The following is a 27,326-nucleotide window of genomic DNA, read 5'->3' as shown; positions in this document are numbered from 1 at the left end:
TCCCCACTTCTGAGCTAAGATAATACTGGGTGTACCACTCCTATATGCTCCACCAAGCACCATCTCTCCATATGGTCACAATATTTACTGTTCGATTCCTTCTTAGAATTGTGGCAGTTAGCAAGCTATTTAAGGTGTCCCTCTCTCCCAGGTACGGATACCAGGTTTTTTTTTTGAAGTGATTGTTTTCTTTGCATTTTTTTTTTTGAAACAGTGCATAGGCTGAGACTGTGCAATCACTTGGCAGAGAACAGGGGAGTAGAGGGGGAGATGCTGTCCAAATGTTCTCTTACTGTGATCATAGTTAATAAAGCTTCTGTCTGACCTGTCCCGAATTGTACTTGTGTTATCATGCTCTTGGAGTCCCCAGATTCTCCAACACCTTTTACATGGGAGCACATCCCACTGTGCTCTGTCTGGCCATAGGCACTGTAAAGGGAGACAAAAACTCATCAGAAAATGCACCAAAGTATCTGAGAGATGCACGGTGGGCTGGATGTCAGTATGTAACACAGTCAGACCAAGACCTCTCACTGGTAGCAAGTTCACTCCATTAAATAACAAGGACTCAGAAAAACAAGGCCTGCAGAGGATTTACATAGCTGATGGGCAAAATGAATGCCACAGAGATCAGGTACTAGTCATGGCCACTTTTTCCTTCCTCAGACATCCAGAGCTCCTACTGCCTGCAGCGCAGCTTAGGAGCCCACTCTCTGAAGTCAGAGCAAACTTGGGCGCCAGCTGTAACTGGAACAAGATCAGCTCTGATGGCTTAGCACGCACCTGGTCCTCCATCATCCATCAGCATGTTGCAGTCCTGCACCCCAGCCAGTACAGGTCCCCAAAGAGTAAGATGTCGGCTTCCTATGCTCCCTAAGTGCCCAAAGCGTGGGGGAGCAGAGAAAAGAGCCCTATGACTTGTGCAGAGAGATTTTTGAGAAGTTATTTCCATGTGTATGGACACTTTGAGTGTCATCAAACCAAATTCTAATTACAGTCAATACAAGCACCTGTCCAGTGTACAGTATCCATGGTATAGCACTCCAAAAGCAAATAGTATTTCAGAGTGACTTGAGTTATTTACTCTGAAAATTTTTGCTGGAGTAGTAAAGAAGGTCAGCTCATGAAGCATCAAAGGAATCTCATATTTAATTTTTAGTAAAAATCTATTGATCTAATTCTGTCTACAACTAGAACATGAGGTTTAATTTTCCACTGGACATTAATTTGGAGAGCTTTCTGAATTTAAAGACAATAAAAATAAAGAACAAATGTGACCAGTTCTTAAAATAACCTATAGAAAATGAAATTAGAGAACAGTGTTAAAAATATATGTCTATTTCTTCTGGAAAACAGTATTTCCAGATTTGAATTATGCATTGTGAAATAAAAAGAACATAATAAATGTCTCTCCTCATTTGTGTGGGCTTCATGATAAAAAGAACTGATAAATAGGCCAAGATTAAAAAAAAAACAAGTGGATGCTATGGTTTGGAAGTCTTATTATGTGTTATAGAAATAATAAACTAATAAATCAGCATTAGCATAAACACATTTACTCCTCCTCTCCAAAGGAGTTAATTGTTTCATGTTATCAATAAAAGTGGAACATTACTGATGGCATTTTCTTTTCTTAAATCAACCCTGAAGTAATTCTATTGATTTCAACTGAGTTCCCAAAGAACGGCTTAGACTCACTATGTCCATTTAAATATATAACTCTGGAAAGCACCTTTCCATAAGATCTGTGACACTAGTTGTCATTATTCAGTGTTTCCAAATACAGTTCTACCATAAAAGTTATTTACCGCCTTCTTACACTGCAGTTTATCACAACCTTCATTATTCCCTATAGGAGTTGTGCTAAATCACCCAGCTGACAGCTCAAGTGATCCAGTTCCCTGACTACTGGTGCTTCTGAAATAATCAAGGCCCAAACCGCCTTCTATAAAGCTTCCATTTAATCAGTGCTGACATGCACCTTAGATTGCACTTCAGAAGGTGCCAGGAGCACCTCCAGGCTTTTGTGGCTTATCACCAAGAAGACAGACCATTATTCTGCTGGCAGGTCACAGTGATGAATCTAGCCATTCACATGAAAATAACAGACTAGTAGGGGATCTTGCTTTACCTACCAAATCTGCCTGCACCGTTATTTTGACCCAACTGTCCAAGGGGTAGGAAGTGGTGTTATTTGGTTTTATTACAAGGGAGCCACAAGAGCAAAAACCCTTTGCAGGGCTAGCCAGGTGGCAGCGAGGGCCAGATACTGCATCTGAGCCCTTGCCTGTACATAATGTGTCTGGTCATACGACTGTCTCAGTCAGAGGCTGGATATTTTTCTTCTTCTGACAAAAGCAGTGTCAGCAGAAACTAGTTTTCTTCCAGACATAGTTTATGCAGTATGGGAAACTAGCCTGAAGTATATTGGCAAAAGATTACTATTATTCTGCCAATATAAGCCATGTCTCCATGAGGGAGCTCTGCCCCCAGTGCTCAACCAGTCAAGAAGCCCTGTGGATAGACTGACATATATACAAAGAAACTGCCTTGCTTTCAGTGGCGCTTGCATGGATTTATCCTGATAAAACTGTGAAATAGATACTGGCCCTCTGTTCATTCTTTGGCACTTGATCAGTATTCTGAAGAACCACAAGAGTCAGTGCTATAATAGTGAGCCATAAAAACAGACAGAAAATGTAAACACATCTGTCCCTATGTCCCATAAAAATTAACAACATTGCACTAAAGAAATACTTTCTAAAAGTTTCAAGCAAAAAATATATTCTTTGAATGATTTTAATAAAAAAGTGAAATTTCCCCACCAAAGACCAAACTTTAAGCAAAACTCTTTTGTCAAGAATCCAATTTTCTACTGAAAAGTATGACAGACCACCCCTTAATAATAATGACAGTCACCACTGTCAGTGTGTTACAGATGAAGCAAGAAAATACCATGTTCTCTAACAGAACAAGAAGAATAGGCAGCACTGACCCAAACACCATGCTAATACCAGTTTTTGATCTCGCTACAGCAGTGTTTCCTGCTAGAGAGCTAGAGCTGACATGCAGCACTGCAGGCTGCTTTTCAACACCTTCACACTTGCTGCTCTCACTCAGAAAACTGTCGAGAGAGAAACCACCACATACTACAGCAGGATGAATTTTAATTCCAGTTTTATGAATTTGCAGCAGAAAATGGCAAAGGACTGATGGAAGGAGGCTTATCTGTTTCAGAAGTTACTGTCAAAAGAAGATAAGATGGTGCAGGAAAAGTCACTTCTTTCAGCTCTTGTGGAGAGGACTGCTGTTTGCAGCAGAGAAAATTATCAAAAACAAATACATAAATCAAGATATAGCAGTCTTTGGGATATAGAAACACATGTGCAGCAAAATACACAAGGTCTGGCGCAGAAATGGACCAGAAGAAAGAAATGCTTTTTCAGCATGCATGTTCTGGTTTAGCTGAGGTACCAGCCAAAAGGCAGAGCTGAAAAAGACTGCAGGGTTCAGAAGTCCTAAGATGAACTGCAAGGAAAAACTGATCAACTTACCGGACTCTGAGTAATGCCCATGGTGGTAAAGAAACAGAGGCAGGAAATATAGATATTTTCTTAGTGTGGTTTGTTTTTTTCTTTCTTGTAGATACGTATATTTTTGTGCTACTAAGTAAAAAGCGATTGTGCTTTAAAATCCTGTACAAAGGTGGTGCATCTGTGCAAGTGCATAATCTTGCATGCGTAAACTGAAAAGGCCTGAGTATCCACGTGTCTGAGTCTGGGAAAATCTGTGCTCAAGTGTGATAAAGACCTCATATCATGCATGAGCACAGACTCTTCAGGGCACGTACTTAACACCCACAGTGGCTAAAAAGTCAAGCCTCTCCCAGAGCAGCCTAGGAGAAGTTTGAGGAAGGGGACCTCTGCCACTGCTTTGTGAGTGTGACAGAAGCCTTTGAATATTTTAAGTGCATGAACATTTAAGCAGGCTTCACATATAACAAACCCTTCCAGATTATGCACTGGAAAGACTGCACGAGGATTCAGGAAGTACGATACGGCTGTGAATGAATGCAGCTGATGCTAGTGCGGTGGCTTAGCTCATCATGTGGACACGAATGACATGGATCACAAGGTAGCTGATGGGTTTTTCTCTGTGATTTAGCAGGAAGTGCTTGACACAACTGTCAGATAACTTCCAGGCTTTGCCCATTTTCTATGACATAACTGCTTGCTTTGTTACTTTTACTAAATTTAGATTTACACGGTCTTGTAACCCATTACACTTGTAGACAGCATCAATAAATTTGTGACTCTGTCTCTTCAGAGTATCCTGGAGTCCAATCCAGTGCTATGTGAAAAGAGTGGGTACTTCTCTAGTGATGCCATGGTGAGCTGGCATGAGCTGAAAGGGGAGGAAAGAGGTAGATCATTTGGTGGATCCGCTTTTAAAAAAGTGCCTTCTGATCAAGGGAGGGGCAAAACTGTTAGCTCAGATTTACAAATGGAAACTACAGTACAGTATTGGAAGGGTCCTGCACTGTGGTGTCTAAAGGTAGGTCTCTGCAGCAAATAGGCTTTTGCAGAAAATATACATACAATTAAAGACCTAAGCACTCAGAGGCAGATACTCAGAAGTGGCAAGCAGCCATAATTCCTCCTGAAACCAGTGGAGTTTTATGGATGGAACTAAGGAAGCACTCTTTGCACAAGAGAACTTGCTGACAATAAATCAGCAGCAAGCATTGCAATTATTGCCCCACGCAGTGTGATGCCTTGCTTCATGCTCCCTCCACAGCAAAGAAATTCTATTGATGGTAATTCTCACAGTGGCACTGGAAAAAAACCAAACAAAACCAACTTCACAGCAGTTTTGGCACAGGGAAAGATCCAGACAACTGCCAGTCTGCGCTTCAATACAAAATCCTGACCAGGAGGAAAATGACTCATGCAAAGTCTGGAGCAAGACATGGTATAATGCTTTCATATGGCCCCAGACACAATTATAATTCCTCCCATCAGCTCTTCCTGCTGACATCAGCTTTCACATTGGTTTGGCCTAATAATTAGAAAAGTTTTTAGAACTTAACCAGAACATCATTGTTCCCATGGAAAACACTCCACTGCTCCTGTGATGGGAAATAGCTTTTTTCCTCTTTTCTTTTGAAAATTTTATTGCTGATCTGGCTAGGCCGGGCTCCAAGTCTAAGCTAGGTTTCAGTGTGCTTTTACAACACTGGCTTCACTTCGGCATCTCCTACTGCTTCTGAAATCAGCCTGAGAAAATGAGCCTTTGCAGGGAGCAAGGAGAAATGTGTCAGAAAAACAGAAAAGCAGCGTGGACTATACACTGGAAGAAGAGTAGGAGGGGGGAAGGCTTGTTGCACTGACCTCCCTTCCCCAGGTCCTGTCCCTTGGCTCCATCCTGCTGAGGAACCCTCGGAGGAACCCATGCAAAGATGACAGTGGCCACGGAGACAGCCACAGAGAGAGGAAAAGACAGCAGTTAACTAATGTCTCTTGAGATAGTGTGAGCTGCTACTGGGGCCTATTGCGTGGCAAGCAGAGAAATGATCAGAGGTAGCAGCAGCTAACAGATGTCTGGCAATACTGCTCCAAAGGCTCCCTGGCATGGTGGAGACGAGGGAGAGAGAGATGGCCTCTGAGGACCAGAGTGGATGACCCCCATTTGCAGGAGGCTGCCAGGAGATATTCCTGCAATCCCACCGCACCCTTGGGGGAATTAATTGGGTCAGACATCTCTGAGAAATGCCACCTCCCACCCTTCCCCCATCATCTCCATGTCTCCTCTTAAAGATTTCAATCATGAGAGGGGCTGTTGCACTGCGACTGCTCAGTCAGACACCAGGAGGGTAAGATGCCCTTTGGATACAGAAAAGGTGAAGGCTGGCCCTTAGCTGTGTCTGGTGGCGTGGACATAGCTCCACCCAAAGCTGCTGTGGTCAAACTGTGTTTGCCTCAGGTGATGACAGGATTTGGTCCTGTGCCTTCTAGAGGCAGGATTTTATTGTCAGAAGCTTGTGTGAACTTCCAGCAGGTAAGTTATGATGGTGGCAGTCAGTTAACTGTCCCATTTACTTTTGTATGATGTTACAGGGATTTGGAGACAGGAGCTCCCAGCTTTAAGATGGTAATAACCCTTTTGCAGTAAACCCAGTAGAGGATACAGTTAAGCAGTAAACCAGCTTAAACTCAGTATATTTAATTTGCTTTTCTCACCAGCCATCATATCATCTTGGGACAGCTGAAAGCATCTTATAATAATTTGAAGAGTGAGAATTTTCTGGAAGGATACTTACTTGAAAATAGATGTTTAACTCCTGGGCTATAGCAGTATTGCAAAACCACTCACTTTGCACACTGACCCTCCACCAAGGAATAGTTGTTAATTTTCATTTTAAGGGCTCAATTCTAGATTCTTCCAGCCACATAAGCAGCAGTCTGCTACCCCAGCTATTCCACTGGAAGAGTTACTTGGACCATATTACAGATTATAAATATCCACATATATGCAATACTGCTCTACAAAGCCAGGTTAGTGTAAGGAGGAACATCAGCCAAACTGGGGAGCAACCCAGCTGTGCACCACGTTAGCAGACACTTTTAGGCATAGTTACATACGCTGTTTTCTTCAAGAGTGGAATGTCCCCTGACTGTTTATTACTATCTCTGCACTGTGGTTGGCTGCCAACAGAGATGACCACTTGAAGGACTGTGCTCTGTCAGTGGAATGAGCCAGGGATGAGAACTCCTCAAGCTGGCATGGCTGACAAGTATTTTGTACTGCGGAGCTATGGGCTTAGGTTCATATAACATTACACAACATGGCTTTATCTGCTTGTCTTCAGGAGGAGAAAAGGTGTTCCTAATTTCTATTAATGTTGGAAGGGGAATCTTGCTTTCTGCTGTTCTCACTGACATGTAGGGTGTTCTACCAACAGTTTGTCTTGCCTACACTAGCGCTTAGCAACACAGCTAGCAGGTAACAACCACTTCCCTTCCTGCCCTGTATTGTAACAACTAATATCACCCTATGGCCAAAAATAAAGTCAGAGCAATTCCAAATAAGGAGCCAGGGCTGCTATTGCTTACTCCGGTGTTACTTGTGTTGGTATCTCTGAGAAGCTGATGTGAGTTTTAATTGAATGCACGTAAGAATGCACTCATGCTAACCTTACCCAGCAATACAAAGTTGAACTGAATTTCAGGGGCACCCAGACAGCGGATTTGAGCCCTCCATGTGGACAGCTGAATAGTTTGATGCATTGTTCCTGGGAATTGTGTGCTTGTTCTGATGAGAAAGAGGATTCCTTGCTGGGCCACTTCACATAGCAACAATCCTGATAGTGAGTCATCAGAATAAACAACATTCTTCAAAGTGAAGTATAGTTTCCCATTGTGAACACAACTTTTCAACACGGCTTTTCATTTACTCAAGATATCAGAAAGAAAAAAAAGTTAATTCTTATGAAGTGCAGAAGTAGCACCAGTTGCCTGTAACTCAGCACCAAGGGGATCAAATCACTGCACAATTAACTCTCACAGTCCTCCTGCTGTGAAGATGATTATGCCTTGATGCACAAACTGAGGCATAGATGGTTGATGTGCTCAAGATTACATAGTGGACCAGCAGCTAAATGGGGAACAGAATGCCGGAGTCCCAGCCCACCACCGCTGGTGTCAGTGAGGTTGAAGAGCTACTCTGGGATGGTAGGCAGATGTGCTCTCTGCAAATTCATGGGTGGTTACTGTCTCCAGCTACCTGCCACCAGATGAGCAGGCAGGCAGGACATATAGCCTCTTAAGAGCTGATCTTTTAAGCATTCCTAATCCCTATCAATCAAAACAAGACAGGTTTACTTAAGATGGCTTAAGTAATAGCTCTTTGCTAACCCAGAGGATTTTGTCAGAAGCAACTTAAGGGCCCTCTTCTGAACATCTCTACAAACATTCTGAGGATGTGATAATATCTGGCAGGGAGACACCAACAAACAACTGGGAGAGGATTAAAGACTGGGAGACAATAACCCCTTTTTTTAGCACAATTGGATCCAGATGGATATTTGATCCTGGCTTATCACAGTAGCTGAGCTGAATCACCTGCAAGAAAGGTCCAACAGAGAGGAAAAGAAAGCTTTTTTGAGCACTTACCTAAGAAAACCTCCTGTGGACCACACACCAGGTCAAAATTTTGGCACACTAAATGGAGAAAACAAAAGTTAGTGGTTTTTTGCAGGGTAGAAATATATGCAGAGATGATGTCTTTTTGACCTTCACTTTAAGCCAAACTCAGACAAACCTCTAGTAGACCAGAAGAAGAATGTCTACATAAATTTTCACCCAACCTTATATTTATGTGTCTGTTTAATCCTCTATATTTTCCCACATAGACAAAGCTTTAGTTATCCTGTAAATATCACATTTTGCAACAAATGATACTGTCTTCCACTACAAAAGCAGCACTGATAAGCAGATGCAGACACAGTTCTAGATTTGATTCTCACTGTGCCATGGAAAAAGTATTTATCAATTAGTATCAATTAAAGAAGTCCCAACAACCCAAAAATAATATCCCATGTAACATTTTAGAAATCTTTGCTATGTTTTCCTAACACTGGTATTAGTCAAGAATAACTCAGTGGGAAACTGTATAACAGTGCACATAATCAGGCCTTTTATCAGCACTGAAAAAGGATGTTGTCCTGCTGGGGGGGACCAGTGAAGCCTTATCCAAGGTCAGGAGTTTTAGTAAGTGTAACTGACCCCAGTCACGCTGCTAAATAAAGCAGGTAATAAAGCTGGTTAACCAAGGTGAGGAATGATTCTGTGAGGTCTCCAGGGGTTGGTCGCATTGGCATGAAGCAGAGAGGTTATGAAGCCTAGCTACTAAAGTGCTCCAAGTTTGTTTTGCCCCTTGGATGCCCATGAAGATTAACACATTGTTTTTTCTGGGTTGACAGTGCTCTTTTTCAGGGCTGCTTCTGAAAGACTAGAAAGTGAAAGTGTCACACAGCCATTGAAAAGATTTGGAAAGCTGCCACAATTAGAGCTGTCTTTCCTCATGGTCGGGAGAGCAAAGGGTTGTAATGGCTCTAGTAGCACAACCCAGGGCAGCTCTGATGTCCTGCTGTTCCCAGTCACTCCAAGGAGACTGTGGAAGGAGCCAGTAAGCTGCACTATTCTGTACTGAAGGGAGCCAATGTTTCACCTAATGGAGAACACAACTGTGGAAGCATGAAAGGCAGCACCTCCAGGTCCTTCTTGGGAATTCAGTCATGGTGAGAACTCTGAAAGCCATGTCTGTAGGATGAAAAGATTGATTTAGGGGTGAGTTGTCTATACATCAGAGTTCGTATGAGGACATCTAAAATCTCTAGTCTGCAGAAAATCTCCTGTCTTAAGGGACAGCTTCTAACTCTACTGAAAGCATTTCAATCACTGACTTAATCTCTCAGCTGTGTTAGCCCAGTCCAGGGCCCAGTCCCTCAGGTTGCTCCTCAATCAATACTGCTATTGTTTTCATCAGGAGCACTGTCTGCATCAGATCAAATGCTAGGAGTTCACAAGTTGCCAGGCTGATAAAGAGTTTCTCCATGAAAGAGAAAATGGTGCACAAATATTAACTCTTAGTGAGCTAAAGAGATCCGGCTGTTGAGTATGATGCACAAAAGACCTACATATTGCAATAACAGGCTGAAGGGAAAAACTCCTAGTGACATCAGGAGGTGGTAGGTAGGCAGCAACTAGTGTCACTTTGCTACCCTCTACACATCTGCAGTTTGCCCACTTGTACTGGTTCAGAGCCTAATCTTACATTCTGTTCTGGCCTGAATCCTGCAAATCCTGGCACCCAGGAGTACTCTCGCTGAGTACTATGAGACATCGCAGCATGCATACAGCTAATAAAGCAGAAAATGTTTTCAGCAGCAGACCTTGAACTAGAAAGCATCCATTCCACTATCCTTTCAGTATGATGCATGCATTTAAAATAACCACTATTACACTTATACAAGGAGAACTGAAAAGTCTGCCTCAAATTGTAGCTATGTGCTTCTCAGGCTGAAAATGTGGCAGTGGGGAGCTGATTCCTCATCTCAGGTATTTTACACTCTCAATCTCATTTGTGTTGCGGTCTTCATTCTTAACTAAATCCTGAAGAATAAGAGAGTCATTAGTAGACTGCCATCAGCCTTGACCGATTCCAATCTCAGTATCTGAAGAACACTGAGAGGCTAATTTTTTTTTTTCAGGGATTTCTCTCTCTCCGTCTCAGGCTTTGAATTCTTTGGAGTAGGGACTAGTCCTCTGAAGAGTTTGGAAAGTACATACTGATTTCAGACAGCAGTTGCAATGAGTATCATTGACTCAGGGATATTTCTGAACCTTGATTTAATCTTTCCACAGAAACGAGATTTCCAAATTATTCATAAGACTAACTATAGTTAATGCCAGCAATATTTAACTGATTTGAAATGTATAGTTATGGGGTTTTTCCTTTTAAATGCATTTTATGCCCAATAAATGGTTCTCTAGGGTTTATAAAAATCAAGGACAACTCATATTTTCACAGTATAGAAGCCTTGATCTTGCATGGATTTACGCAGGTTTAGGATTGACCATGGAGTTCTGGCCCCGCATAGGCCAACAGCAAAATTTTAATGAAGCTAAGACTTCACCCATAACCCACAAAGCATGTATCTATGTCATGTGAATGGTCTTTTAGATAGTATTGTAGGAAGTAGGGGAACGTTATATTTAGAATAAATGTGTTATTTAAAACTAAATGTGTTATTTAAAACTAATACTAGTACTAATAATATTTTGTAGCTTAATTGCATTCTGCACCCCAGGAATTCAGAGCACCTCCTGCTCACATTTCTGAATTAAGCTGCACAGCAGGCATACAACATAGATATTCTCCCTCCTTTTCAGGTGAAGAAACTGAAGCTACGGATGGGTTAAGCAACTTGCCCAAGGCTACAAAGGAAGTCTGGAATATGATCTTCAGACATTCTTAAATATTCCCAGTGGCTTAGGGTGTCTAATTTCTGAGAATTACAGTTTTGGAGAGGCTCAAAATACACCAACAGAGATCAGACTGGGGGGAACGTTCAAGAACATATCTCTAAAGCATGAGGCAGAGATGCACAGTGTTTATAAATCCCTCAAACTTTGCAAGATGGCACTGAGGTTCAGAGTCAGTGGATACCTTCTGAAAACTCTAGTGTAAGGCATTTAGAAGAATGAATGATCTGCCATGGTGTAAGAACAGTCTTTTACATTTTTCATTCTAAAAATACTAAGACCATATGTCACGTGCACTGCGAAGAAAGTTCCAGTGTGAGAAAGTTCCTGAGAACATCCCAAAGTGCTTCGCTGAGGCAGAGCCTCGCACGCTTTATGCAATTTTCTCTTTCACACCTAAACCTGTTTAGCAAAACACAAGTTTTGTTTTAGGCACAACTCTACCTACATCCAAAACCTTTAAGTATGTCCTTAATGTAAAGGTGTTTACATACATTCTTCTGTTCTTTACAGAACTGGGGCTGATTTCAGCTCACAAGATATAGTATCCACTGAAATCAGCTGATCTCTTGCATTCTGCTACAGAGAAACTGATGAGGACAAAGAGAGACTCTTCTACAGGTTTTTATAGGATGAATTTTTAGGAATTTATTTGGATCCTTAAGCATGAGTTCAGTGCACTGAAAAACCCAATATATTCATTCTTTGAATCAGTTCCACTTCCTTTTGTAGAAAAGCCTGATTGAAAGATGCTCTCCAGCATTAAAATAAACAACAGCACCACCAGAGTACCAAATCATATGAGACTCGCAATGTAAATCTTTGAATGCACAGTTACAGCGTATGCTGAATTTACACCTCCATCTGAAGGCTTGCAGCCTGAGCTGGCACAGTGTGCTGTATTCCACCCATAAATGGCTTTAAAAGCCAAAGCTCACATCTTGAACAGCACCTGGTGAGGAGCTGCGAGATAATGCTGCCTACAGAGCTTCAGCACAATAACCCCCATGCAAGAAACTCAGAAAACCAAGCGAACATCTCATTTTGCTTATGCTGACATTTTCACACACAGGATTACGTACTTTCTTGAGATGACAGTTCCCAATGATCATAACAACGTCCACATCCAAAAGGCACAGGTTAAATGTGTCCAGGAGCACTGTAAGCTGTGGGTCTTCATCAAAACAGCAGAAACCAACTTATTCTTTTCCTCATTTTGCAGTGATTCGCTTCTGTGTTAACAGGGAATATTTTCTTTCTATTGATTTCCTTAGAGTGTCCTTAAGGTTCCTTTAAACTTCAAAATTACTAAGGAGATTTGGGTTGCTAACATTACTCTGTAAGTTAGGAATCTGAGGGAGTTCATTCTTTGTGCTGGCAAGCCTTCAAACTATCTTGATTTTATCAGCTATAATTCATGTTTTGTTCACAGGACAAGCTTGTTTCTTTTGTATTATTTTGAGTCATCTCTGGAAAAAATCACCTCTCACTAAAATGTAATAAAATATGAGAAGAGATTATGACTTATTAAATTAAGCCAAAGCATACACTGTATTTTGGTATAGTACCATCCCTGGAGGGAAAGTGAATACATTTTCAAATGAGTTCTGCTTCCAATTAGGCAGGAAAAACAAGTACCCAAATTTTCAAAGGAGCCCAACACACAAGGTGCACAATGAGCACAGGATACAAAAAATCTTAGCCCATAAGAAACACAACAGAAACTGCTGGGTGCTGACAGCTTCAGCCAAGACTGTGAGCTGCACAATATGTTATTTTGTAATTTTTTGCTCCAATCCTCCCCCTGCAAACTCTGCTTGCTCTGCATGTATTTTGCTACATGGGTGAATCTGGAAGAAATGCTAAAGCATTTTTCATAGACATCTTAATTCACACGTATAAAGAGCTTAAGAAGGAAATGACCTTCTGCCTGTTGGATGTGTGCCTTGTATCACTATGGGTCACTTATTTCAAATATTTAAGTTTGCACCATTAAATCTTCCACCATTGAAACAAACAAGGACTTCAGTCATTGAATTTAATAGTAGCAGGATCAGACAGGTATTTACTTTCAGGCTCACAGGAAAATGAAATAAGATAAAAAACCCTATCCGTTAAGCATGCAGTGCCCCAGTATTGATAACCTTTAAAAATTATGTCAAATATACATGGCACGGGAGATGACTTAGCAGCTACTAGATTTTCAGAGCAGATGGAGCATTGGTGTCCCCATAAGAGAGATTTCTATACACCTGCTTCTTGCTGAAGACACTGGTTCCAGTCATGGAAGCAAAGATTTTCTCTCCAAAGCTGGCTTTGCTAATAATAAGTGTGAAATAAGGATATTTCTCAAGGGGATTTTCTAAATTTAAAATGCATTCTGCTTCTTAACACCTCCTATCCTACTGAGTGCTTTAGCCTACCACAGTCTAAATACAGTAATTAAGTGTAAGTGTAATTGTTACAACTGTCTATGGCAGGGCAAAAGCAACTGTCAGTGAACTGTCATGTCTCCATACAGTTCTGCTTCCAGCCTGTAAGTCACGGTTGTGGGACCGATTTATTCCTCCTGATTCCCCCTCAGTTCCACTCCAGCGTATTTATCTTGACTAGTGGTACCATGACAAATGTTAGTTACACTCCATCTGACTCTCAGTTCAGAAAAAGCAGGAATATGCCATATTTCTCATTACAGAACCACAACAAAATCTCAACCAGCCCCACTGATATTTAACTTCATTAATCCTTTTAGTTGAAATAATGGTTAAATGGAGACACAGAGTGATGTTTGAATGTGAAGCCAAACGTTTGGTTTTCATATGGATTTTGTGTCCTCTCCTCTGTCCACTCATATGCAAAGCAATGGCCACTTCTACTCTAAAATTAAAATCATCAGCCAGATACTTTGACACGACTTATGCTGATCTGTTTTGACTTTGTAGCCTTATTTTCTGAATGTTTATATGGAGACAGTGACTATAGGATATAGCCAGGAATATTTTTCAGGGAGTAAATAGTAGGGCAGGGAATTAAGCACAGGGCATTTGAGATGGGCCAGTAAGCTCCCCTTCTCTGCCAGTGAACACTAGCTCTGTAGGGCTGCCCCCTCACCATGCTGGCAGTGCTTCCCAGCCCCTTGGCTACACTGCAGAGGGGGCTTTGCCAGCCCAGCAAGGGGCAAGCACCACCTGAGAGCTTGCCAGTACCTGCAGATTGCTGGGTTTAAGGTGGGAGATATGGGACTTGTAACACCAGCAAGAAGCACTTGCAGGCTGGTCCTGCCTCCGTGGGGAGCATCCCGCGTTTTGGGTAGCAGGCTGGTGGGCAACTCAAGGGTGGAGGTAGTCCAATGCTAGTGGAGCTGCAAGAAGCACTGAAGTCCAGGGCTGAAGAGGCAAGGAGGATGGCATGGCTGGGTGCACAAGGAGCAAGGGACCTTCCCACACCCTTAGCTGGGCCGGGTCCTCACTGCCTTCTCCTTCCCCTGTTTTCCAGACCCCACCTGCTTCCAGCACCTCCTGGACCCTCATACCTTGCACCAAAAGGGCAGTACATAGGGCAGACTGGTGGAGAAAGTGCTAAGTTCTGTAGGAGGTACCAAGTCCTGGGAGCTGGGTGCCAAGGGCAGAGTTGACTTCAGTTGTGGCTAGCTGCAAGATGCTCTGGTCCCTGCAAGAGCCAGAGCCAGGGTCTGAGTTGCTTTCCTGACCTGGCCAACGCTGGGCCATTAGCTTTCCTGTTCCCTGCCAATTCACAGGGGCTGGCAGAAGGACAGAGCTTTTCCCCTGTTCTGCAAAAACATCCATATGGAAGGGACAAAGCAGGCTGGCCCATCTCAGTGCTCTCACAAGACCTGTTTTCCCCACAGGCATCTGGGGAAGCAGTGGTACTGGCAATAGTGGCATTTGTGCCCTCCACCTTGTTTCAGGAATTCTGAAATGATCCTGCCTAATGAATCTCAGTGGTAGATCCAATCATCGATCCTCATTTCATTCTTTCTGCTGCTTTGAGAATGGCAGGCTAGTTTTTCCTGTGGCCTTTCTGAATTTCATATATTCCTTTAACTCTTAGCATTTATTTTCCCTCTGGAGTCTAAAGTAATCTGAGAGAGCAACAAGCCACTGCACTGTTACAAGCCCCAGTTTCTCTGTCACCGTATTCCAAACATGCTTCTTATTGTGCTTGCTTCTGTAATAAAGACAGAGGTTTGTACAAGCTGCCTGGCAGACACTGATGGTACACAAGATAGGTAATTTCTGCCCAGAAAACAAGGAACATTATTAGGCAGTTCACAGTTAAGAGCAAAAATTGCTAGGCTTTGACTAAACTGTGCTAGCTTCCCCATTTAAGATGACCACCAAAGACAAGGGAGACTTTTGTTGCATGTATACTTTACCACCAGTATGGAGGCAACTGAGAGATTATGGTGAGATGAGCTAGTGTGGATAAAGAAATATTGGTCAAGGTCAATTAGGTACAAGTCCTTCCCATATAAGTGCACTGAAATGTCTAATATTCACACAGATTAAATGGACATCACTTTAAGTCACATTTGGAAACTCCCTGCCTACCAAATTGCCTATCACTTGGTCATTAAGAGCAAAGTTCAAAAACATTTTCTGTAAGTCCAGTGAAATATTATTTCACAGCATTGGTGCGTTACTCAACAAAAACAATTTTCTCATTTTTAAATGCCATGCCAAGTGTTCTAACAACTGTAGCTACAGATCATGTAACTGAAAACCTTCCTAATGTGAGCTTGAGAATTTTTACTAGCTCTAAAAACAGCTGGCCATGAACACGCTAGTCAGAAAAGAATGCAAAACAAAACTAGTAAAAAAAGTGTTGATTGGTAGTTCTCTCACGGGTATATTTAACCATTTCTTAAATACGTTTTGCCTGTCTGGAAGTGCGAATATTTACATTATTTATTTCATTGCTATCCAGGAAAAAAATCCCCTAAATTCCTAATGAAGTGCATTTGTTTCTGACAGATACTTCTAAACTGAAACCTGGTGTATGTTCTTAGACAAAAAGTTTATTAATTTTGACTGTTCTGGGATGAAACAAAACGCGTTGAAGATGAGTCCTAACCTGAAAAATGTTTTTGAACAGATTTCAGGGATCTGTCTTCTGTAGTTCTATGTGTGCATGCACATGCATGTGGGTGTAAAGGCGAGGGTGTATATGTACAGGGAGAACACAGACCCTGACTGTTCATCCACTGAAGTGCATAAGCATCCTTGCATTGATTTCAGTGGTATTTGGTCAGACTATACCAGCCTGTTTGCTCACACAGTCTACAGGAGTCTTTCACTGATTTCATTAGGATCTGGATTGATTACTAGCTTTGATTTTAATCACTGAAATTTTTAGCATCAGGTACCTGGGTTTACGTAATGACTAGTAACTAAGAACGCTCAGCAATCCTAACTCAAGGGGAACACACAACCACACTTAAGACATCAGTCAGTAGGCACTGGTAAACTTGCTTTTACCGTTTCTTTGCCAATTATTGTGCACATGAATGGTGCACCTTTTCACTGTGTAAAGTTGTATTAGCAAATGGTGGCAGACAGAGAAACAAAATATTCTTTCTGCTGCTATCACTGCTGCAATAAAGAGAAGTAGATATTGAATGTCTCACACATTTTAATGAATAGTTGCAGGTTACTATAAAACTTATAAAACAGGCTAGAAAATAGAATCTGATATAAGCCCACTGCCCAAAGGCTGGGACAGCTATATTCAAAGCATTCCTGGCCAAAACCAAACCTGTTCTTTAAGAATTTAATCTCTTTTTGTTTATACAGTACATGAACTTTCACTAGTTGGTAGCAATGCAGCCTTCAAACCAAAACACAATCTACCTTATCACTAAAGAAGCGGAGCGTCTAGCGGTTCATACTGGTTAGCAAGTATTTAATTGACCTTTCAGTCATCGCTGAAAGGAATTGTCATATTGCAAAGCTGATTGTCTCCCTTTAATCAGTCCTTACTGCAAATTTCAGGGGGTATATCTAAGAAGAGAACCTGAATGCTTGAAATCCGATAAGGAAATTGATTAGCACTAGTGACCTCTACCAAACAGGTCAAAGGGAAAATTCCCTTTCAACTCCTCATCGGCTCTTAGCAAATCAGTGCCAGATCCCACACTTCCAGCTTAACGGCACCATGGAAACCGGTCCAGGTGAACTGCTACCCATTACAAAAATCTGTGTTAATCACATGCATAAGGATGATAGAAATGCTCCCTGGGCTCCCCAGTGCAATGAAACAATGTGACTTAATGACATTTGCAGGATCCTGTACGCAAAGGGAGGAAAGTGTAGGATTTCCTTCAGATATAATTAAGATATGGAACAAAAACATCAGTAGGGTAAAAAAGGTTAAAATAAGGAGTAAAAATCTATGCTGCTGTATCTCAGAAGTTTTCCACCTGGCCTTTCATATTTTTGCAGGAATTTTTCAGAGTGCTTCCCCCGTGCAGGCCAGAGAGAATTTTTTATGAACTCCTGAAAATAGATTTAAAATTCACAAAGTCTCATAACAACCACTATGCTTCCTGCCACTCTCCTATATGGTCGTTTTTCAGCTGAGAACTCAGTAAAGCTCAACAGACTGACATATGGCCGTGACTGGGCTGCTAAACACCCTCTGATGTTGAGGAGATGATATTCTACAGCCTTTGGCTTGTATGATTTTTAGCAGGTTCCGATCTAAGCCTCTTCTGGCCTTTCAAATCCATCAGAAAGATGTTGTAACTGGAGATGCATTAGTACCATCTACTGTTAGTAAGTCAGTATTGCAACTTCAGCCATTTGTATAGCTCCATGCCTTTTGTGCTTCTGCTTATTTATCTTTTGAGATTATTTATTTATCTTGTAAGGTAAGAGTAGTAAAAACATAGGGACCTAGGCAAGGGTTGTGACATCAACACTCAGGAACCCACAGGTGGACACACACTGCTGCAGCCAAAACCCAGTCTGGACTTAAGAGAGCTCGGGAGATGGAACAAATACATCCCGATGGCTTGGGAACAACTTTCTCACCTCCCCAGCAAATATTCACACAATAAATACGTTCCCAACTCATGAAATGAGGAAAGACTTATCTTTTATCACTAACTGAAGATAATTGAAAAATCCAACTAGCTCTTTTACATAAGGAAATCAAGTGGCCAGGTCAGAACATTTTCTAGTAAAAATCAGCATAGCTCCAGGGACTCCGCTCGGGTGGATCTGAGCCAATTAACTCTGCCTTGTGTACAGAGGTCTGATAAGTAATCCTGTGCTGGGGATTAAGTCACCAAAAAGAGCACAGACAAGGCCAACGTTTATCTGCTGCTGTTTGCTAGCAAAGGTGAAAAGATAGTTGGTCAAGCGAACCAAACTGGGCTGAAAGCCAACCAGTATAACCTCATTGACTCCAGCAAAGTCTCTCCAGATTCAGGTCTGCATAATGGGGACTACAATCCAGCCTCCCCGCCCTGCAACTCCAAGCCATTTGACTTAGGTACGTACCCTTACTGGCACACTTAAGTAAAACTGCCTTGCCATAGGGCCTGCATATGCTATACATTCACATGACTTTACATCCATTTGTTTTATCTGTCTTTGATGGCAGATCTTGAACAAGCCTTTGCAGCAGATCTCAAGATTTAGCTATTTTATCAGCATCCTCCAACCCTCCTTTTTAAAGGATACATAGACAAATACTTAATAGTTCTGCAGTCAGGGCACACTGGCCTCCCACACAGAGGAGACGGAATTATCTCCACATTGCCGTTCCTCATCTCTGCAGTTTCTCCTTTTTTTTTTTTTTTTTTTTTTTTTTTTTAAGATAGGCCTGATTAGGGCTGTCTTTGCTCTAATGAGGGCCAGTACTGGGCCTGCAGGGACTGGCCTGTGCCTAGGGCTTCCAGATCACTACACAGTGCAAATGCAGGCTGTGGAAGCATGGGTGAACTGCTCTGTTTCAGAGAGATAGACTGTTCAATCTGGTTTTAGTGACTGAAAATGTCTGACAGGCTCTACTGTTAAAACTGCTGTTACCCCCCCCCTCAGTCTTAATTTTCCAAGAATAAAAGCGCTACTCTTCCCTAGTCTGTGCTGTATAAGGGACTGTCTGCTCATCTTAGAAGACTCCTCCTATACCCACTTCCACTGAAACTCACTCCTGAGCAGGGTGACAAGACCAGGGTACGGCACTGCAGACATCACACTGGTTCCTTGGACAATGGCATTCACACTTCCCTGGCCTGCCACTCCTCAGGACACCATCAGACACTGCATTTCTTTTCCAGATGCTTCATGCTGACAGTCGAATAATCCTCAAATGAGGCTAAATGCCCACATTTTCCTGTCCCCTCATTTATGCTACTGATGAGTTTATGCTACTGATGAGCTTACAGCTCTATGCTCCCAACCACATGGCTCAGCTTTTCTCTTCTTTCCTTTCTTAAGTTTCATGCCACCTCTGTTACTCCACTTCTCAGGGTCACCTGGCCCTTTGTGCAGCATATCCTGACCCTCCTTTACTAATGGTGCCCTCTAAATGCTATCAGCAACTTGCATAAATGTGTCCCTACCTGCACGCTGAGGACATTAATATATTAAATATATTAAAGCAGGATCAGTTTTCAGGCTAACCTAAGATATGTGGGAAACATCACTATCAGCTTTCCTCAAAGCTGATACGTTTCTTATTTACAGTACTTATTTTTGTCTCCCCTTTAGCCAGCAGAATTGTAACATATAAGTAACATCTTTAGTAATTCCCCATATGGCAACTATCAGATACTTGGTAAAAACCAGGAGATCTACCACATTTTCCCTGGCTATGAAAACTGATTATCTTAAAATTAATACTGTGACATGACCTGACATTGGCAAAAGCTTGTTACATTTTATTCCGCTTTCCTCCCTCTCTCCCTCCCATCCTCTCTCTTATGTTATTCTTCCCTCCAAAGTCTATTCATAAGCCTTGCATGCTACTGTTACAAGTCTAGCAACCCTGTTGTTACTACTTGTAAATATAGGAAATTTTTTATTTGTTGTTCTCCAGTCACAAGCCTGATGTCCCATTTGCTCATTTGTTAGATATGCCTGGGATAAACAATTTCATGTGCCCAGTCTGTCAGAGTTCTAGGACAAAAAGGGCCTTGTCCCAGTGCCCACCTTCCTCCATGAAAGTGCACAAGAGCTCTCCAGATTTTGCTGTGATAATTCCTCTTTTCCACCCCTGCCAATGGCTTTTGTATTCTTAGGGAAGGGGAATGCAGGCAATTTGCTGCTAATTCCTGTTGCAGTCAGAGCAAGGCAACAGATCCTGATATAATGAAAAGATCAGCAAAAGCTTTATGTACCATTCCCAGGCTTAAATGGACTGAGATTGTCCCTTGCATGGACCACAAACTCCTCCTGCCTGTCTACAAAGACCTAGTTCTTTTCAGGACTCAGTCCTCCAGTTAACTCATACTCAGCCTCAGGTTTGCTCAGCTACTGAAGTGTTCTCATACCAGCCACCAGCCTCCAGTTCTGAACCCAAACAGGGCAGGCTTGTTTTGGGGAGAGCCTCATCCCCAGAAAGGAAGCCAAGGTCTGTTTCTTCCCCAGCACAGAACATGCAGGCAAAACCCCTGCCATGGGCTGAGGTCACTACCCTTCTGGTATTTCTTAATTCCTCCACCCCTTTCTGTTCTCTTGCCAGCCTGGCAGTCCTTTTTTTCGAGAACCCCACAGTATCTGTCACCAGGCCCTTCATTCCTCTAGAGAGGATTCTAAGGCTTTATCCTCTCATTTTCATTTATTTAAAATATTTTAATATCATTCGTCCTCAGACCTTTCTAATAAGATCAGGCTCACCCTAAGGTGTATATATGTATTAATACTCCCTGCCTGCAATTAACTCTTTCAAGGCCAGTGCAGGATTTCTGCATGAGGTCTCAAAAATGTAAAGAGTGACCTGAAAGAGACTGACCGTGAACTTCTCCTTATTGCATCATAGCGTGGTGGTCTGGGTATTTATGAGGGAAAGCAAGCTCTTTGATGTTGACTTAAATGTTGTTCATTAATTTCTTTTCCATCTCCCATGTTTCAAACTATGCTGAAACACAGTGTTTGTTCCTTTGGAGAACATGTTATGTAAACTTCTGATGAAAAGTAAATATTTTTTTAAAGGAACTGGTTATAACTGATTCAGTGTGCAACAGCTACTATAAAGGCGCAAAGAAGGTCTCTCCTTTCTGACATCATTGTGTTTAGGTAGACAAATATGACAGCCATTATCACATCAGGAGTAGCTTCCAGGCAATCACTGGTTTTAAACCTACCAAGAAACAGTTGAATATTTAGGGCTGTGTATCATGCCCTCTTCAACGACATATGGTTGTATTTTTTCCATAGGCTATGCTCAGAAGTCTTAATTTTTGAACCAATTCACCTTTACACCTAAACCAAACCATATCACATGTCCATACCACAATCCTTTATATAAGGCCAGGAAAAACACAATTCCTATCCTTTGCACCCGGCAGCACTGAGTGGTCTTCTAAGTCCTTCACGCTAAGGCAGTACTTGTCACCTACAGATCTCCAGATGCATCACCAAACAGCTATTCAGCTTCACCAGTGTGGGGTTACCCCTATTTTATATGCAAAGAAAATGAAGCTGAAACAGCCAGTGCTTTCAGCCACCATTGTAACGCCAGTGATAGTCTTGCTTGGCATCAGCAGTTTGCCCAGATGATCTCGAGAGATCCCTTCCAAATGAAGTTTTATGATTCAGTGACTCGACTGGTTAGATTATCCAGGTTCCCAACTGGCTGCTTTCGTTTCCCTTGTGCCAGCACAGCCGCTCACTGGATCTCTGTTAACCCAACTCATGGAGTTAATCTGCCAAAGAGCTAACCTTACCATAATGAATGATTCATTTTCTGCTGGCATAGCTCCCTGCATCACCTCACCGCATGGTCAGATGAATGACGGAGGAATGCCAGAGAAGGGTGAGAGCCTGTGGCTAGGAACAGGGGATAGGACCTCCCCTTTCAGTGGCAGCTAGTGGCTACATCAGCCGACCGGTAATGTCAACCCATGCCTTAGGGGCAGACATGGGAATTGAGCCTGCTCTGTTCTCCACGCCTGCCCCATTTCCACAACCTGTCACAGCGTCACAGATGTGGTTGAGTACCTCTGATGGACATCTGCCAGATTGCCCCGAGTTTGCTGCAGTTGGGAAGCATTAGACATGGATCCTGGCATTCGGTCTGCAGGCATGGAGCAGTAGCTGCAAAACAGTTGGCAGTGGCAATCCGAGCCCAGTGCTTAACACCTGCTACTAGCACCATCTCCTTAATTTTCTCCCAGCACATTCACTATCTCACTGAAGGTACAAACCCCTGAATCAAGAATATGCTTCTCTGGGACGTGTCACTGGTGCAGGTTTTCCACAGTTTTCTGAACACTAAAAATTATAAGTGTAAGAGAGAATGGCTACAGGTAAAATGAACTTAACCCCATACACAGCACCTCCTTTAGCTCCTAGCTACTCTGAAGCATTTTTTGTTTGTAGGCTCAGCTTCTTCTGCCCTAATAGCTTCTCTTCAAAAACATGGACACCTTTCTGCTTTTATTTCAGGTCACATTTCTTTGACCTTTGTTACAGAGCAAACTTGAACCTCTGCTCTAGGAAAGCTTGTTCATCCTTCCCTCTGTCCTACCATAAGCTTCCTGTACTATTCTGCAAGTCAGTTTAACACTGTCTTGATATCCGCTTTCCTCTTGGTAATTTTCTATTCTGTAGTCACTTCAAACTTGGCTAAACTGGTTTCCCAGCTCAATCTCTCCATTTAAATATCCATCACCCAAAAGCCTGAGTACAATCTTCTGCATTAACTACCCCATGTTGTCCCTAGTCTGAGGGGACAGGCTATAAACCCAGCCAGTAAGTGAGATATGTTTTTTAAAATACCTACAAAAGTTCTGTACTGGCCTTCTTAAAATATATTACAACCTGAATAGATTCAGTGAAATTTAATGGGTTTTCCTATTTTTCCCTCCCACAATTCATTTCACAGACTTCCGTGTCTGGGAAGTTTCAATTTATGGTGTCTGAGATCATAAATATCGGAACATCTCCAGTCCCCCTCTCTGCCCTACGCAAGATACCAACCAGTCTCACTCATTGCTCCCATGGTTTTTCCACAGGCACTGTTGCACCCTCACCAGTGTTTTTGGTAAAGATAAACTGGATGGAGACAGAGTGGGAAGAGTGGGAACTGAATATGGAAATAACTGTTTCAGAAATAACCTAATATGTGGGCACTCCTGCCCCAAAATAAGGTGTTCTGTGTTCAGCTCCAGCTCCAGAAAGGGCCTTTGGGCTGGAATAGGGGAAGTTACTCCTGGACAAAGTAGGCTGCTAATGTGTTGGAGAGGTATGTCTTCTCACAGAGACATACTTCTTGAGGATTTATTACTTTTTCTGGATTGATTTGGGGGCAGCTTTGGCGTGAGTTACAGTTGATTTGAGAATGTGGAAGAGGCCAAAGAGCATATATTCCTTGGAAAGTGAACTACCTTTTCTTTAAAAACGCATATTGATCCTAACAATGGGACCCAATTATGACCAAGATCTGTAGGCACTAACAGTTTATTATATATTATTTAGCGAGGCAAGAAAATACTGTTTCCCCCCATCATTACTGTCATAATACAGAGCAGAAATTGTTCATTTCTTACTGACTTAAATTTTACTTTCAGAAAAACTGAATAGAAATGATTTAATCATTCACCCTCTATTTACCTTTGATATCAAAGCGAAGTTAACATAGGCAGCTTCATGATGCATGTAAAACAAATCCCACCAGAGACCATTCCAGGATTTTAGGGGAAATTATTTGTATCATTATTATTCTACTGGGCTGCCTGCAATTTTCAGATCAAACCCAATACATTTTCCCCCCAGTATCTGCAATGACTTCCAAAACTATCCAGATGATTATTTTATTAGCATGTACCCAGATGGTAGACTGCCAGGCGCAGTTACTGTCATTGCATCTAGATCTCTGTAATGCAAGAAGTGCTAAGAAAACAGCACATTTGGCCACTGGTTATATAAATTAAGACCAAACCAATAGTTACAAACTCAATTCAGACAAAATCAATAAAAGGTATGTGAATCATTGGATTAGTAACGTTAGATGCAATGTTAACGCTAATCTTTCCGTGTAAGATGTCTGGCAAAACACTGAGATGTGGGAAATGTCTGACAGGCTACTCTTGCCCCATATCGTCATTTCTAATTGACTTTTTTTAAAGCCAGTTCTGTTTAAAGCAGCTCATCACCAGTCTTGCAATTTACTCTATGGGTATACTTTAGACCACAGCTGAAAGGTAAGGACCTAACAGCAGCACAAACCACAGTAAACAGGGAAAAATGCATATTCACTTTAAAAGATCGCTTTTGTATCATAGCAATTGGGTCCATTTGTGACATTTACCATACTAGAATGGTAGTGGTGTTTATTCCAGGAATATATTTTGTATAAATGCAATGTTTTTCTCTTCCTACTTCCAAGGGATGATTACCCATATAATTTATAAAACCATTTTGGATATGAAAAGCACTGAGTATAGTATTGGCTGTGAGAATGAAGTACCCAGTGTATTGTAAGATTTCCTATTGAATCATAAAGCCACAGAACTGCATGGCTGCAAAGAACCTCCAGAGATGATGCTGTACAATGAGGCTGGATCAACTGTCTGGTATGCATGGGGGCTAATAAGCTATTTGCAGAAGGCAGCCATCAGGCTCCCAGTTACTTTAGCACCCATCCTCACCCTGGGATCTTTTCAGTTGCTGAGTACTCCCCTTCTACTCTCCTTGCTTTGATGTCTTCCTTTGGGGTTCATCTCTGGTTCTTCTCAGTGGCTGTGGACTCCTCTTTTCTGGCATCAGCACCAGCCCTTCTTCTTGGGTAGTCACAGTGGCCAACAAGCCTCAGACGTATTTTCCCTTAGCCCTCAGACTACACAGTATTTTATCCTTGCTGGGCACAAGGCCAGAATATGGTCTGGGGATTCCTTCCCCCACTAAATCTTGGACCTCCCTCTCTTCTCTGCAGCCAGTTGGCCAGTGCACTGTCTTCCTCCCCAGAAAAGGTGATGGCAGCAGAAGTCACCTGGCTTCCTCTGGTGGACAGTGACAAGTACATAGAGAACTGTGGTGGTGGTGTTTGCTGTTTGGAAAACTGCTCAGGAAGAGGCAGAAGGACAGATCTGACCCACAGGCTACCAGCTTAACCACATGGGTTAAGGCATGCCCCAAAAGTGTGAAAGTATAATCCACAAGAGCAGGAGTTAGCATATAAAGGTGACAGCAATTTAAATACACCTTACACTGTTTCAGAAATCTGTTCTCTATCTTTTCAGGCATGGGTGGGAAGATTGCACTATTGGATCTGGACAAGCTAGAAGCCAAGTGTTATATTAAAATCTGTATGCCACAGGGGGCTTGTGAACACAGGTCTTTTGTTGAAATGTACTGTATATACTATATCTACAGATTGGGTTTAGCTTTACACATTGATTCTTTTGGCACAGCTGTTCGCATTAGGAAAGTCAAACATGATGACAGATCTGATAGCCGGCACTGTCTGATGCAAACATGGGAAGCAGGAAGCAAGAGAAATCAAAGAAGAAAAATGCGTCTCTCCATTAATGCACAACAGCAAACAGTCCAGCCATGTTCTTGCTGAAAGGAATTTGATGTCTCGGTCAGTGCTTTGCCTAATGAGCTACCAACATCAATCTGTCATCATCTGTATTATTTGAAATGGCCTCTGCTGACACAAGGTATATTCATGTACTGGCCCTCCTGGGCACTTGAGAGTTCAGGTCCTGGCCAGTTTATACCACACTGAATGATAATGAAGGGTAACAGAATAATCATTGACTTCCTTCTCTCAAGGGGAGGCAAGAATGTTGTTGTAGGGATCTCCCCCAGCCAAGAATGGCTTTTGATTACAGAGCAGGGAATAAGAATTATTTGGTTCTCTGTGTACAAATAGTCTCTAGCAGTTCTTTGCAACAGTGGTTTAGCTCTCCAAAGCACATGTAGCACATCTGTCCATCTGTACTGGCATTTCTGTGAGCCTGCCCCAAGTACCTGATTCTCAAGAACTTGCAAGGCTATATGAAAAGCCAAGAAAGAGATGAACACGGACAACAGTTACGAATTTCAAGCAAAGAAATTGCCTTTTAGCGCTCTGTGTCTACCCGTTCCTATGACACACACGTAGCATTACACAATAATCTTTAACAGTACTTCAGCTGAACTCAGAAAACTATTTCCTTTGGAAATACCTACTGAGTGAGATTTCAGTTTGCAAGATTTCTAACCAACACCCGTCAGTTCTCTCAAAAACTGAATCCTTAAATTGCATCATTATACAACAGCATAATGGAAGCTTTGTACAATGAGGCAAATAATTTGTCCTGAAACTTAAGGCAAATATTCTTATTGGTGCAAAGTTAATTAAATATCTTGTTTCCTTTCAGAAAACACCTGGGAATTACCACACCCTAATCCTGGTCAAGCCTTACACTCCAGTGCTAATGCACACTTAGAACTGCAGCTAAGTTCCAGCCGAGTTATATACCAAGATAAATAGCAATATTTGACCCCAGTGTTAGCAACTTTTCTGTTAGGAACTCACAGGTGTCAAAATGTATAAACTAGACCTCACTTCCTCTTCTATGCAAGTAAATGTTATGTGTTCTATTTTGTCAGTGAAAGGCTTTCCTCCAGCTATCCCAAGGACAATCTCATTTTCAAGTCTTGTGTGTGGACTACAGCATGGTTTCCTCCCTCCTTACATACACCAACATGCAGGCAAGAGTTAGGAAGTGGCCAGCTAAGATGTTAATTTTCAAAGGAATATTTCATACCAAACTGCTCTTGGTAAGCAAAGAAGATAATACTGTCCCTAGAGTACCATTGCCATGTGTGCTTTTAAAGGCAAACTAGGCAAATACCTGACAAAACAGAAATGAAGCAGACAAACTCACCATTTCAGGTGGTTTTCAAATGTTTTGACTTGCAGGGTCCTAAAAACTTTTTTGTGTAGATGCAGCCCTCTGTATAATAAACACAGGTTTAAAAGTCATGTAACACATTACTGTAGATAACGTGTCAAGGAGCAGTTCTTCAGTCCCTCTGAGAACTCAGAGAGGTAATAGTCTCAAAGGCAAGCTTGGAAATGGGATTCTTTCTGAAGAGG

The 27,326-nt window shown here is 42.0% G+C and overlaps 1 protein-coding gene across 3 annotated transcripts in view; it reads right to left on the bottom strand.

Moving 5' to 3' along the window:
* RHBDD1 (rhomboid domain containing 1) overlaps positions 1-27,326 on the bottom strand; it is a 207,007-nt gene that overhangs the window by 33,615 nt on the left and 146,066 nt on the right. For all 3 annotated transcript variants that reach the window (XM_064457396.1, XM_064457398.1, XM_064457397.1), the window contains exon 7: positions 8,172-8,219. In XM_064457396.1, coding sequence (XP_064313466.1) covers positions 8,172-8,219 — 48 coding nt within the window. The remainder of the gene's footprint in view (positions 1-8,171; positions 8,220-27,326) is intronic.

Source organism: Phalacrocorax carbo, chromosome 7 (assembly GCF_963921805.1).
Source record: "Phalacrocorax carbo chromosome 7, bPhaCar2.1, whole genome shotgun sequence".
In the NCBI taxonomy this organism is placed as follows: domain Eukaryota; kingdom Metazoa; phylum Chordata; class Aves; order Suliformes; family Phalacrocoracidae; genus Phalacrocorax; species Phalacrocorax carbo.
This window is presented reverse-complemented; position numbering and strand designations above follow the sequence as displayed.